At 41.8% G+C, this 14024-nt stretch overlaps 1 protein-coding gene across 1 annotated transcript in view; it reads left to right on the forward strand.

Annotated features, from left to right (window-relative positions):
• LOC126152458 (protein bicaudal C homolog 1) overlaps positions 1–14024 on the forward strand; it is a 310606-nt gene that overhangs the window by 145464 nt on the left and 151118 nt on the right. Inside the window, exon 2 of the mRNA XM_049916007.1 lies at positions 3518–3592. Coding sequence (XP_049771964.1) covers positions 3518–3592 — 75 coding nt within the window. The remainder of the gene's footprint in view (positions 1–3517; positions 3593–14024) is intronic.

Below are 14024 nucleotides of genomic sequence, written 5' to 3' on the forward strand. Positions count from 1 at the left end.
ACCCAGTATGTTGTCCTCTACGGCGAGTGTTAGAGATAAGGGTACACTCGGAAAAATCCCAGGGAGGTGAGATTGGATCGCTGTTTACTGTATACGTAAATGATCCGGCGAACAGGGTGGGCAGCAATCGGTCGTTAGTTGCCGATGATCCCGTGTGTCGAAGTTGGGTGATTATAGGATGATACACGATGACTTAAACAAAATTTCTAATCGTTGTGATGACAGTTCTAAACGTACAAAAAAATATTAGTGTAGATGAGTAGGGAAACACAGCTGCATTGTTCGGATACAGCATTAGTGTCCTGCTTGACACCACCACGTCGTTTAAATATCTGGACATAACGTTGCAGAGCGATACGAAATGAAGTGAGCACGTAAAGATTGTAGAAGGCGAATGGTAGATTCCTCTTTATTGGGACAGTTTTGAAGAACATAGACGCTGGTGCGTCTTACTGAGTACTGTTAGTGTTTAGGAGTGTATTAGCGGAACGCATTGAAACAATTCCGAGGCAGGCTGCTGGACTTGTTACCAGTATGTTCGAACAACACGGAAGTTGTTGAGGATGGGAATTCCAGGGGAAGATGACGTTCTTAAAGAGGAACATTACTGAGAAAATTTAGATAACCGAAAGTTGAAGCTGACTGCAGAAAGATTCCACTGCCGCCAACATTTCGTATAAGGAATAAGAGAAATTAGGGCTCACTCGGAGGTATATAGCCAGTCGTTTTGCCCTCGCTCTATTTGCGAGTGGAACCCACAGGAAGTGACCAGTAATGGTACCAGATAACTTCCGCCACACACTGTAAGCTAGCTTGCGAAGTATGCATATGTAGGAAGAGAGTTAAAGCGTCACGAGATGCAGAAACTGATCTCATTCATCCACCTCTTTCCGGACGTTCTGGAATAGCCACTACCCCTGAAACCAAATTCCCACACTGTGGACCAGGCATGCAGTGAAAACATTGCTAAAAGCCCAAGAGCTTTTAATAATAGCGGATTACAGCAAAACTGCCTACTTTGTTTCTCGTTCACTAACCTGACGTCTTCAACATCACCTGATTCAATTAAACAATACCATTGTTTTGGTTTTGTTGTTAATCTTGTATCCTTTAAAGACAATGTCCCTACCGTTCAACTGATCAAAGTCCTTCGGTATCCCTGACAATTAGATGTCATCGGCAAACATCATGAACTTAAATATCTTCTCCAAATTTTTCTTTGGTTTCCATTGTGCTTTCTTAATGTGCAGATAAAATAACATCTGGGATAGGCTACATATGTCACTTTTCAACCATTGCTTCCCTTTCACGCCAATCGATTCTTAACCGCCGTCTGCTTTCTGTACAGGTTACATAAAGCTTTCACGCTCTGCATTTTACCCCTACCACCTTCAAAATTTCACAGTGAATTCCAATCTACATAGCCAAAAGCTATCGCTAAATCTAAAACTGCTTTAAACGTAGGCTTTCTAATCTTTAACTTTTTCCAAGATAAAGGCGTAGCCCATAATGCTTCGCGGAGTTCCTACATTTCTCCGAAATACAAACTGATCTTATTTAGGTCTGATTCTATTATTTTTCTATACTTCCGTAAATAATGCGTCCGTTTCTTGAAAACATGACTTATTAACTGATGGTGAGGTAATTTTCACACCTGTTAACTTCTATTCCAAAGAAAGCAGATGCTATTACCTCATTAACGTCAGAGCGTGTGTCGCTCCAACGATACAGCTTGCACACAATATGAAACAGTATTATCACAGTTGCGCCTCACCCCGCATTCCAACAGCAGCTCCATAATTCTGAGAGCACGTCGTCTATTCCAGGGGAGCCTTGGTTCAATTAGATCTTTCAGTACTTCCTCAGATCCTGCAAACTGTATCATATTTCCGTTTCCTGTACTTCCTCTTCCTTTTTTATAATTCGGTTCCTACTTCCAGGTTCCATCTCCTTAATTTCCTACGTCTGTTACAACCTGCAATTAGTTACTAATAAATTTCAGTCGGACAATCTTTGCCCGGGAAATATTTTGCCGTGGAAATATTTCGCTGGCCAAAATCTGGCTTAGATATGCTTGATTGTATAATGGTAATCTGAACCAATCTGGTGTCGCCAGGTCACCCCACGTATGCAGCCTATCATAATTCCTATACAGTGTTAGTGAGGTTTAAATTACGCTGTGTAACATTCTTTAAGGCAGCTTCCCATTTAATCCTCTTCCCCCTTCGTATCCCAGTCGTCTCTATATTCTCCTAGTTCTCAATCTCTTCCTTCACTTCCTACTAGATTCATGTTCCACTGCTATATTTTCGGTTTCCTTAACTACCTGAATTTTTTCTCATTGTCTCATCTGCAGAGCTATCGTGCTACTGTCGTGGTTGTTGCCTTCGTGTCTCTCTTGGCTACGATAATGGTTTTACTATGTTGATCGTAGCTTGCCTGCAGTGCTATTGTCATGTTATTAGACATACTCCTACAGTACACGTATTTGATTTTGTAATCCTAACCCTATACAGAATGGACTAGAAGCTATTATCAAAAAACCACTTCGCTCTTTCCCTGCCTCACTCCAGCAGCATTCCGCGCTTTTGTTCGCTACGTTTCCACCGCCAGCCGCATATTCACTTCAAACGGCCTTCTCTTAAAACATTTGTTTGTTCTTGCTCCTGAAACCCTCATATTGGGAGATTAGTGGAAAACCAGTTCCGTAATTTGTGTTGCCATGTACATGACTTAAACTTCAAGAAAGTTAAAGATACGAGCAGACGATATGTTACATGCTGTATACTTCAGTAGTTCATTACTAAACATTTTCTTAAGTATATTTTTCCCGAAATGTTTCTCTCGACGGTGCATTTAAGTAGTTGACAAAGTGAATTCCCTCAATGGTCAGTTTGTGGGATCTTTTCACGATATTCAGACTACGCGAAAGAAAACAGCAAGAGATCAGATAGGCTGGCAGAACTTCCTCTCCTCGTCGAATGATTTTCGCTTTGCTTTAAGGAAGAAGGGGCTGATAACCTCGTAGTTTGGTCCCTTTCAAGATCGTTTTTCAGCAATCTTTGAAGTTAGCTATTAAGGGTAAGCCGAATGGAATGAGACGTACTGAGCCATGTCTGTCGTTCGTAATGCACTGTACTGTTGATGTACTTCAGATTGTTAATAACAATTTGGTAAACCCCTGTCTTTCAAGATCTCCAGAAAATAGATAACAGGAGTAAATCCTCTTTACAGCATTTACTCCAATGGGAAAGAGAATAGGCTACGAATAATGCACTGCCGTTTCCTGTTCTAAAATCTAAATGTGAGATAAAACTGGGACTTCCTTCATGCTGTGATTTAAAAGTACTGACCCTTAAGAGTTTTCTTTCTGGTTAACGGGTATCTCAGCAACAGGTTCTAAAAAAAAGTAACTTCTCCTAATTAGGTTAATATTGTATATATAAACTGTAGAATTGGTAACATAAAATACGCATTATTCTTATTTGTGAGACTCAATCAGCATAACTCGTATTGTTTCAGGTTATGGAAGAAACTTGTACACACATATCGTGGCCTACCAGGCTGAAAATAGGAGCAAAATCTAAAAAAGGTAAGAGACAAAATATTGACTTGTAGTCTAGCGAGAAGAGACCCTGAAAGTAATGACTCAGTCTTTGCCAACGATAATCATACGCCTCTTTAATTGGATACGGCTCCAAAATGGGCCTCGTTCCCATTGGTAAATAATGCGCGCTTAGTGTTAAATTTGATGTAGAGAACTTGCTCTGAACTAAAAATAAGAGAACTGCCACCGTACAAATTGTTACTTGGAGATATTCTTGTACAAACTAAAATTGTGGCGAGATGCATATATCCCAGTGACCAAGTCACAAAACATAATCGAAAACGATGGTAAAAAATTTTTGATCATGCGAACATCCGCAACTGAGAAACGCTTCAGTTGACAGTAACTCATTCATTTCACGACTGGCTTCGATGCCTAATCTTCAGGTAGCATCAAATAACTGAGACATACATATCTGGAGGTCGGGCCAGTGTCATGGAGGGAGAGGTCGCACTTACGTCAAATTCCGTGTTGCGCTGTCAAGGCGGACGCCGCGGTTGCTGGTCCTAAACTCCCACGCGTTCGTTTGGCGTGGGTGGGATCCCGTGATTGACTGTCCCGACCGCTACATTAGTCTCCGTAATTATTTGGTGGCACTCAAGATAACGCATTAGGCTTCGAAACCGGATGTGTCATAAATAAGATATCACTGGCAACTGAAGCGGATTAATTGTTCAATCGAAAATGCAGGAATCAGTGACCATTGTCACACTGAGAGAGAGAAATGGAAAAGTGGCTGTAAAGTAGCTGAGTCCAATTCGTGATGCGCAAATGATACTGTTTCACCTTTTTGACACATTAAAACGTTACGGTCAGCACTTCCGAAACTGACATGCTACTGAAATGCGTTAACTTTTTCCGTGGACATAATTCAGTATCTTCTCGCCAGAACAAGAATACAATCTAAAAGCTCTCATGTGTGCAGTAAGAAATTACTGGACTCACTAGGCTTACTGGTCAGGCCAGAAGCACAGTTTTTCTACGGTATTTGTTGTTGTGGTCTTCAGTCCTGAGACTCGTTTGATGCAGCTCTCCATGCTACTCTATCCTGTGCAAGCTTCTATATCTCCCAGTACCTAGTGCAACCTACATCCTTCTGAATCTGCTTGGTGTATTCATCTCTTGGTCTCCCTCTACGATTTTTACCCTCTACGCTGCCCTCCAATACTAAATTGGTGATCCCTTGATGCCTCAGAACATGTCCTACCAACCGATCCCTTCTTCTCATCAAGTTGTGCCACAAACTTCTCTTCTCCCCAATTCTATTCAATACTTCATCATTAGTTATGTGATCTACCCATCTAATCTTCAGCATTCTTCTGTAGCACCACATTTCGAAAGCTTCTATTCTCTTCTTGTCCAAACTATTTACCGTCCATGTTTCACTTCCATACATGGCTACACTCCATACAAATACTTTCACAAATGACTTCCTGACACTTAAATCTATACTCGATGTTAACAAATTTCTCTTCTTCAGAAACACTTTCCTTGCCATTGCCAGTCTACATTTTGTATCCTCTCTACTTCGACCATCATCAGTTATTTTGCTCCCCAAATAGCAAAACTCCTTTACTACTTTAAGTGTCTCATTTCCTAATCTAATACCTCAACATCACCCGACTTAATTCGACTACATTCCATTATCCTCGTTTTGCTTTTGTTGATGTTCATCTTATATCCTCCCTTCAAGACAATGTCCATTCCGTTCAACTGCTCTTCCAAGTCCTTTGCTGTCTCTGACAGAATTACAATGTCATCGGCGAACCTCAAAGTTTTTATTTCTTCTCCATGGATTTTAATACCTACTCCGAATTTTTCTTTTGTTTCCTTTACTGCTTGCTCAATATACAGATTGAATAACATCGGGGAGAGGCTACAACCCTGTCTCACTCCCTTCTCAATCACTGCTTCCCTTTCATGCCCCTCGACTCTTAAAACTGCCATCTGGTTTCTGTACAAATTGTAAATAGCCTTTCGCTCCCTGTATTTTACCCCTGCCACCTTTAGAATTTGAAAGAGTATTCCAGTCAACATTGTCAAACGCTTTCTCAAAGTCTACAAATGGTAGAAACGTAGGTTTGCCTTTCCTTTATCTTTGTTCTAAGATGAGTCGTAAGGTCAGTATTGCCTCACGTGTTCCAGTATATCTACGGAATCCAAACTGATCTTCCCCGAGGTCGGCTTCTACTAGTTTTTCCATTCGTCTGTAAAGAATTCGTGTTAGTATTTTGCAGCTGTGGCTTATTAAACTGATAGTTCGGTAATTTTCACATCTGTCAACACCTGCTTTCTTTGGGATTGGAATTATTATACTCTTCTTGAAGTCTGAGGGTATTTCGCCTGTTTAATACATCTTGCTCACCAGATGGTAGAGTTCTGTCTCCCAAGGCCGTCAGTAGTTCCAATGGAATGTTGTCTACTCCGGGGGCCTTGTTTCGAACTTTCAAAAATGTAAGTTTTGACACAATTGTCATACTTTATTTTGCTGTCGAATATGATGGCAAGAGATAATATGGTAAATCACGGTAAGCAGCTGATTCTATGAGAGATGGCTTTAAATGATAAAAAATTTAATTCGACTTCTCTGAAGGCGCTCACATGACGCAGCTCGGAGCTCGAAATTAATGGAGCATATAAAGTATTGCTGTGTCGCGCGTGCAACATTTCGATCGCCAAGAGAAACTCAAGCGCCCGAAAGACGAATACGGGCAGTAACTAGCGCGAAGGGAAAAATTTTTGATGGGGGAGAGGGAGGGGTCGGAGGTTACGTGCAAAACGTACCCATCAGCCAAGCACTTAAATTTGCAGCATCCGTTACAGCAGCCTACATAGAGATGCGCATCTAACAATAGTGGACCACTACAATGCGGACGCTGACTTGTCATCTCAGCCGTTTGGACCCGCAGCATCCCTGCTACTAATTTAAATGTAACGTTCGTGGCTGCCTGCCGTCTGTCTGAAGCGTGGAATCCCTGCACTCTGTTTTGGCGCTAACGGCGAGTCCTCTGGTACAAGAGTTGTCCCTCGATGGAAAAAGCCAGCTATAAGAAGAGAGGAAAAGAAAGTGTGAAATGGGCAGTTCAGCTTTCCGAGCCTGCAAGAGGTAATAAACATAAATTTTCGTTACACGCTGTACAGGTCTCAAGACTAATCGTAAGACGGTAGTTCTTTCCTTCAGTTAGTCCTCGTGGTTTTCATAAGTGGTACCGAGATACGTGTTAAATCGGAATAAAATCATTGCAAACAGCGGTTAGTAGACGACAAATTACGCAGGTAGAACCGAAACCTACCTAGACGTGTTAGAACTGATCCAGCCATCGCATAGACACGTGTGAGCGTTCCGTAAAGCCGTGTAAAATAGCCAGATTGGTGTACACACTTAAATCCATAGATCGGTAACAAGACAGGTGTGGAAGATAAATACATGATTACGATGATATGTTAATGCTCCACCCGAGCGTCATGTCCTCAGCGATGCGGAAATAGTGAATCCTATATATTTCTTTTTCATGCGTTAGATTATAAGCATTGAAATGTATACATATTTACGTAAGATAAATTTTACGCTACTGTAGTCGAGGATCGTTGAAAGACTTAAAAGGCATACCTACACTTATCTCATCAAAGGACTGGAACTTAACCGAAATAGTTAGGTAACATTCGTGTTTTGTGAAATGAAATGGTCAGTAGATCTGTGACTTTCGTTGGAACAATACATACTACAGAGTGTTGGCCTCTACGAAGTCCTTCAGGTATGTCTTAAACCGTAATTTACTGACAGAATATTCTTATGGTAGCCGGCAAGCAATTTGTTACTGAATAATTGACAAATTTCTGAGAAAAACTGAGCAACTTAGTCTTCATGACTTCTGATCATATTCCTGGTGTTAGATCTATTAACTGATCCGTAGGTTCGAATGCAATACTGCAAATGAATATTTCTTTAGGTATTTCAGCAGCTAAGCAGCTCTCCCATCCTAATTGAACTTGTTATCCATGAATTGAATCAGTTGAGACTATTACTAGTTCAAAGCTTTCACGGTTCATAAAGTTTATCAAGTTTGTGGGAGTTGCTGTGCTGATCTGGCAGATGTTAGTACTGAGGAAATTTGGTAATGTCTTCATTTTGTCTCTCAGTTGCTTGAATATACAATTTTTGATGCAGTGGTTATCCGTTTCGGGCTGACACGTCCATTCCCAAACCACATACGTAAAAAAGTAAAACGTGTCGTACAACAGTGTTCATACAGTATGAATGTAAATATTGCAGGTACTTAAATGATTACTTATGATACCTCGTCATTAACCTAACGAGTCGTACAATATCGTGCAGATGGTTCCAAATACTTTCTGTACAAAGGCAAACTGTGGGCAGTAAGTACTCCGATATTAGCCTGTGTCGACAGTTGCACCTCACACAACCAAATTGATAAACATTACTTCCAGTATTCAACAGGATACCTTCGTAGCTGTCGGCTGTCTATTAGTTTTCTATGGTGTTGCTTCACCCACTGCCATTTACTGATAACTTTTAAAAAGTAAAAAATTTTCAATTTTACATTAGAGGAACTGTTAACAATTTTGTTTCACAAAATACCGTAGCAGCCAAATGATCCAAAGCCAGGAGGTGACGACAAAGTTCGCCTCCCCTGTGTACAACCTTACATTTTTATTGTAGGGTACAGTACCGAGAATTCCATACAGGGAGTCGGTGCTAAAATCAAAAATTTGCTTTCCTTACAGTGTATGTTATCAACATACTGTCCAAAGACATAAGATGGAAGACAGAAGAGTCACATCTTTTTCAAATCAATTTATGCAACCTTTGATAACTGCAGTTACGCAATAAACAAACATCAAACAGCACCAAATTGAGCATTGCCCGACGTAATCATCCATGGCACGAAGACCGCATTTAAAGCCAACACGTTATCTTTATATTGATGGTACATATGTAAAATTAAAGGTAAAAGTATTTATATAAAAATGCCGGTAGAATATCACAGCGTATGGCTACACTACAAAAAAGCCTGTTACAAATAATATGCTAATCAGGACGTGTGCAAATAAACATTTGAATAAGTGTATCAAAAGATTACCAATGCGCGCAACATACGTGTGCTAGTAGTACATTCTATGCCTTTCACTATGAGAGAAAATGACCATAAGTGCCACTGACACAAACAGCACAGCACATTTTGCGACCAATGCGTACCGTACCATATCGTACAACGCCTGGGTTACGGAATCGAACCCCTTACCACCTTTCGTTTGATGCGCTAAATATTTCTTATTAAAACAAAATCACCTATCACATGACGCCTTCCTAAACTTAAAAACATGAATAAAGTTATTATATGCCAATTTCTATGCGCAGTCCTTGCGACATCAGGCCATATACACTGGAGAGCCAAAGAAACTGGTACACATGCCAGTAAAGTGTCGTGCCCCTGGCGACAGTAAAGTTCGTTAAGCCACTAGAAAGGTAGCACATACTTATTTGTTGGCATAATCTATCTATCTCTCTCTCTCTCTCTCTCTTTTATAACACATTCATATTTTATCCATGATACCTTGTAAGAAACAGGAGATTTTGTTTTAATAATTGATGTTTAGTGCATCAAATGTGTGTGACCAGTTACCGGCACACGTCGTGATGGCGCATGTTATTTGTAACTGGTTCTTCTTTAATGTAGCCTTATAAATTGTAATGTTTTTATAATTTGTGTTCAGTGTTTACATTTTAAAGACATCAAGGAAGGAACTGGATTAAGTCTTGAAAGCCTTGGATCAAGTCAGTCAGGAGGCTCTGTAAATGTTGGCACCAGAAAAAAATCAGCTCTGCATCTCTCAACGTTTAAAGTGCGATCATATGTGTTATCAAACAAAATTTTGTTCTGGGTTGAGGATCTATTCGTAGACACAGCATACTATCTGGTATGTCGATTTTCCGAAAGAACTGATACAAGGTTTGGTGCAAGGAAATGTAGAGGGACCCTTAATGTTCTAGTTATTTTAATGACCTGTCACAGTATTGACAGTAACTTCAATTTTTGGAGAAGTACTTGATTACGATCAAGTAAGCTTCATAAATATGAAGTAAAATCTTCAAAAGATTGCGAAACATTAAGAGTGGCAACTCATCTAAAATTATCGGAAATTACAAATAGTGCACTCTCCAAAATGCAAAAAAGTGCTATACAATGGCAATGAGCCACAAATGGAATCGGTAAAATCAAATAACTAGTGGTAACAACTTGCAGGGATGCAAAACGGAAGGACAGCATAGACCCAGGGATAAAGCAGATAGCAGACTTCAGTTCACTGGCAGGATACTGGGAAATCAGTAGGCTATTTTAAAATCATTTGTGTATCCCATCCTACAGTATTGCTGAAGTGCGTAGGAACCATACGAAGTAGAACTAATAAGAGATACTGAATATACAGGCTGATCAGAAACATACTGGAGAGCATGTAAGGGTGTTGTATGGTAGGTTCTGCTTAGAAATAATTGTTAAGAAAAAATTAGATAAGTTGCGCAGTTTGAGTCAATTAGCGTTCCAGCCAGTCAGGCCGGCACTATCGTCCCGCCAGAGACGGTGTCGCCGGGAGGGAGAGGGAGAGGGGGGAGAGAGAGAGAGAGAGAGAGAGAGAGAGAGAGAGAGAGAGAGAGAGAGAGAGAGAGACACACTCGACAGGGACGGTAGTAAGAATCGAACCCACGCCAAAACCTGAGTAGTCTAGTATGCTGTTCTCTACGCCAAGGCGTGGGCAACCTTCGGTGACCCGCAGGCCTGGTTCTAATATGTCCTTAAGCTCGCGGGCCATGTCACGATGCGTCGAACTTCTTAAGTTTTACAATAGCGGTTTTAAAAAAATTCCACTGCGAACTTCTGCAACGCCGTTAATAAAGAAACAATATTCACGATACGTAAATAAATGAAAATGGGATGAGAGGACCTTGAAATACCGCGGAAAAATAAACGCCTAGAAGTCACTAGTGACAACTAATTCATTGTAAAATACCTTACGTGTCAACAGTTCCAGTTTTCTAATATGTCGATAGTGGGTATGGATTATTTAACGTCAATACGAGAGAGGATACACACAACAAAATACGGTAATGAGGTAGGCAATTTAGTTGACAAGTAATTACAACTAACTTGGTTATTTTTGGCTAGAGGAAGCTCGTTAGTGTCTTCCAAATTCATTGTGTTAATATCCACAAATACAACCAAGAAGCATTTTTAAATGTTTGTCCTAAAATACTTAGGATGACTGGTAGCACAGGTATGGGTTTCAGTAGCACCAAATACATGCAATGCGAGCGCCTGCCGCTCTCTCGCTGGCCAGATCCGACCCTCTAGCCGCCGGTTGCCCAGCTCTGATCCACACTTTGACAACTGAGATATCGTATCTGGCGCGCCGCTTGAATCAGCGTACGCAACGGTCTGATCGGCTGACTTCAATGTTAATTAACGCGGAACCGGCGAGACGTACCTAATTTTTTCTTAACAATCGGTTCTCAGCGCAACCTACATTGCAACATCCTTAAAAGCTTTTTAGGTTTTCTGATCACTCTATACAGAGTGGCAGTATGAATGGTCACAGGTTTGTTCGAACCGTGGGATAGCGTCACTGAAAAGCTGAGAGAACTAGCAGGCACCTAAAGAAAGACGCAAACTATCACACGGAAGCCTACTTCAAAAGTTTCAACAACAAATGGTAAGTGAAGAATCCAGAGGTGTTCTTTAACCCTGCGACGTATCGCTCGCATAAGAATAACGAAGACGAGAATAGACGACTTACTCCACGCACTGACATTTAAGCAGTCATTCTTCCCGCGCTCCGTACACTATTGGAGCGGGAATACACAGTAAAATCTGGAACTTCGTGACTACTGCTATGAACTTCAGTGGTTTGCGGAGAACGGCCCCAGATACACACTGACAAGTCATGACACCTCTCAATATGGTGTCGAACCACTTCTGCCCGACGTAGCGCAGCATCTCGACGTGGCATGGCCTCAAGAAGTCATTGGAACTCCAGAAGAAATACTGAGCCATAACTGCGGAAGGGTTGCCGGTGCTGGATGTTGTGCACGAACCGACATCTTGATTATGTCCCATAAATGTTGGCCGGAATTCATGTCTGGCGATCTAGGTGGCCAAATCATTCGCTCGATTTGTCCAGCACGTTGTTCAAACCAGTATCGAACAATCTTGGCCCAGTGACATGTCACATTATCATCTGTTACAAAAATTCCATCGTTGTTGCCTGCTGATGGTCTCAAAGTAGCCAAACATAACAAGTCACAAGTCAAGTCAATAATTGCTTCTGTTGGACGAGAGGACCCAGTGCATTCCATGTAAACACAGCTCACACCATTATAGAGCCACCACCAGCTCGCTGAGTGCCTTGTTGGCAACTTTGGTCCATGGTTTCGTGGGGGTCTGCGACACATTCGAACCCTACCACCAGTTTTTACTAACTGAAATGGGGACTCATCTGACCGGACCGCGGTTTTCCAGTCGTCTAGGGTCCAACCGACATGGTCATGAGCTCAAGAGAGGCGCTGCAGGCGATATCGTGCTATTAGCAAAGACATTCGGGTCTATCGACTGCTGCCATAGTCCATTGACGCCAAATTTTGCTGTACTATCCTAACGGATTCGTACATGATACGTTCATCTAAAGTCTCACATACTTTTGCGATTACTTCACGCAGTGGTAAGTCTGTCAGCACTGAAACTGAAAGCAAACGCCACTGCTCTCGGACGTTAAGTGAAGACCATAGGCCATTGCGTTCCACGTGGGGAAAGTTAATGTCGAAAATTTGGTGTTTCCGACACACGCTTGACACCGTGGACCTCGGAATGTTGAATTCCCTAACGACTTCTGCAATAGAAAGTCCCATTCGTCTAGCTCAAACTATCATTCCGCGTTCAAGGTCTGTTAACTCCCGTCGTGCGGCCATAATCACATCGGAAGCCTCTCTAGGTGAATAAGCTGACTACAAATGACAGCTTCGTCAATGAAATGCCCTTTTATGACTTGTGTTGATGTAACGTTCGGTCGACGACGATGTCGTTAAAACTGAAGTCCGGAGTAGGGAAGATTGAGGAAGGAAACCAGCAGTATTTATCTAAGTCGATTCATCTCTTTGGCCCTAAGCGATTTGACAGGAAAGGTAATCGAAGTTCAACTCTCCATGATGGGAGTGCAGTGTGCTAGCCACTGCTCCACCCAGTTCGGCTTCTGAAAACATGTAAATGCACAAAGTTTTTACGGTATAGTTATCATTATATTTATCAAATACAAGAAATAACTGGGTAACGGTGGACAATCGGCCACTTAGCTCTTGAACTGAGACAACTAAAACTGTGGCTAGAGGTGTAGAATCTCCCACAAGCCATACACGTAAATTTCAAGCAAATGCTGCAGTGGTTTGCGCGATGGTCTACAGCTGATCACTGCGCTATCCTGCACTGAATGAAGCGTCACGGACCTATAATTAGATGTGGTTTATAAGACAGTGTAAGATATAATAAAAAGCGTCCCCTGCCACGTCATCTGATCAAAAGTATCAGGACATCCTACGAAAAGCGGAATTGCCCGCTAGGTTGCACCGCAAGCAGACTCACCAGGATAAAATGAGGCGGCAGTACGGTGTTGTCAGTACAGGGGTTAACAGCAGAATGGGCTGGTCCGCAGAACTGACTTCGAACATGAACCAGTCATTGGACGTTGCCCGAGTAACAAATTTCAACCTGTCTAAAGCTGCCAAAGTCGAATGATGTGATTGCGAACTAGAAACGCAAAGGAATAACCACATCTGAACAAAGACCAGGCAGATATGTGCTGAGACAGGATCGTCGAAAACTCTGATGGGTGATTGAAAAAAAAAATTGCATGAAATTAACGGAATGGATCACTTGTGAGTTCCACAGTGCTACCAGCAGTCAGTCCAGCGCCATTACGGTTCGTAAGCAGCTAAAAAGAATGGGATACGGATACAGTGGTTGAGAAGCTCCTCATAACCCACACATCTCTGTAGTCACTGCAAAGTGCCGCTTGAGATTGTGTAAAGAGCGACACCACTGGACAATGGATGACTGGAAACGGATGATCTGGAGTGATGAATCACATTGTGCCTTTGGGGAATCCGATTGAAGGGTTCAGACATGATGAATTCCTGGGGAACGTTATCTGCCGTCGTTTGTTGTCACAACAGTGAAGTATCGAGAAAGTGACGTTAGGCGATCGGGTGGTGTTTGTTAGCTTGTCGTGTCTTTATTGCCCTTCAGAAAACGCCAAATGCAGGACAACACATTTTACAGCTTTGCTTACTCTACACAGTAGTGTCACAGTTCAGAGACATGTCTTTATTAACATGACAACGCATCCAGTCATA

The sequence above is a fragment of the Schistocerca cancellata genome, chromosome 2 (genome assembly GCF_023864275.1).
Source record: "Schistocerca cancellata isolate TAMUIC-IGC-003103 chromosome 2, iqSchCanc2.1, whole genome shotgun sequence".
Classification (NCBI taxonomy): Eukaryota; Metazoa; Arthropoda; class Insecta; order Orthoptera; family Acrididae; genus Schistocerca; species Schistocerca cancellata.